Below are 1,196 nucleotides of genomic sequence, written 5' to 3'. Positions count from 1 at the left end.
GCGGCAGCCTCGCCAGCCGCTCGCGCAGTTCCTCCTCGCGTGCGGCAGCCTCGCCAGCCGCTCGTGCATTTCCTCCTCGCGTGCGGCAGCCTCGTCCAGCCGCTCGCGCAGTTCCTCCTCGCGTGCGGCAGCCTCGTCCAGCCGCTCGTGCATTTCCTCCTCGCGTGCGGCAGCCTCGTCCAGCCGCTCGCGCATTTCCTCCTCGCGTGCGGCAGCCTCGTTCAGCCGCTCGTGCATTTCCTCCTCGCGCGCCCTAGCGTCCTCCGCCGCCCGCATAATGGCTGCTGCTGCGGGCTCGTCGACGTCCTCCGCGCCGAGGGCAGCCAGCGCGGACTCGATGCCGCGCAGGCACTGCGCGCGCGTGGACGGATCCTCGCTTTCCGCGGCGCGGGCGCCTCCCACGTCCTCGCCCACCAGCGCGCGGTGGCGCTGCTCGCTCGCACGGAGCGCCTCCATTTCGCTCGCCATCTGGCGGCACTGCGACAGAAGAGGCTCGGCGTCGGCGCCTTCCAGCAGCCTCGCGCCACGCATCGTCGCGGACGCCGCGTCCGAGTCCGCACGCAGGCGCTTCAGCGCCTCACCACGCGGTCCCCAACCGCCGTCGCGTCCTCCTCCCCCGCCACAGCCAGCGCGTTGCCGTCCAGCGCACGCTGCAGGGCGTCCGCGGCCTCGCCAAGCTCGCTCAGCTTACACTCCAGCGCACGCTCGCGTGCGGCAGCCTCGTCCAGCCGCTCGCGCATTTCCTCCTCGCGTGCGGCAGCCTCGTCCAGCCGCTCGCGCATTTCCTCCTCGCGTGCGGCAGCCTCGTTCAGCCGCTCGTGCATTTCCTCCTCGCGCGCCCTAGCGTCCTCCGCCGCCCGCATAATGGCTGCTGCTGCGGGCTCGTCGACGTCCTCCGCGCCGAGGGCAGCCAGCGCGGACTCGATGCCGCGCAGGCACTGCGCGCGCGTGGACGGATCCTCGCTTTCCGCGGCGCGGGCGCCTCCCACGTCCTCGCCCACCAGCGCGCGGTGGCGCTGCTCGCTCGCACGGAGCGCCTCCATTTCGCTCGCCATCTGGCGGCACTGCGACAGAAGAGGCTCGGCGTCGGCGCCTTCCAGCAGCCTCGCGCCACGCATCGTCGCGGACGCCGCGTCCGAGTCCGCACGCAGGCGCTTCAGCGCCCTCACCACGCGGTCCCCAACCGCCGTCGCGTC

At 73.4% G+C, this 1,196-nt stretch overlaps 2 protein-coding genes across 2 annotated transcripts in view; both read right to left on the bottom strand.

The window, feature by feature from the left end:
* Tco025E_00667 (uncharacterized protein) lies at window positions 1-531 on the bottom strand (the record flags this gene model as incomplete). The annotated part of the gene is made up of 1 exon (XM_029367607.1): window positions 1-531. A coding segment is annotated over one exon (531 nt), but the record flags the coding sequence as incomplete, so codon positions are not given.
* A 38-nt stretch (window positions 532-569) lies between these two features.
* Tco025E_00666 (uncharacterized protein) overlaps window positions 570-1,196 on the bottom strand; it is a gene marked incomplete at both ends in the record, with an annotated part of 3,816 nt that continues 3,189 nt past the window's right edge. The window contains one exon of the mRNA XM_029367606.1: window positions 570-1,196. This exon is cut by the window's right edge and continues 3,189 nt beyond it. Coding sequence (XP_029232318.1) covers window positions 570-1,196 — 627 coding nt within the window.

This window comes from Trypanosoma conorhini, assembly GCF_003719485.1.
Source record: "Trypanosoma conorhini strain 025E chromosome Unknown Tco_14.4_contig_00016, whole genome shotgun sequence".
NCBI lineage: Eukaryota > Euglenozoa > Kinetoplastea > Trypanosomatida > Trypanosomatidae > Trypanosoma > Trypanosoma conorhini.
The sequence above is the reverse complement of the archived record's forward strand: the minus strand, read 5'-3'. Positions and strand labels throughout refer to the sequence as shown.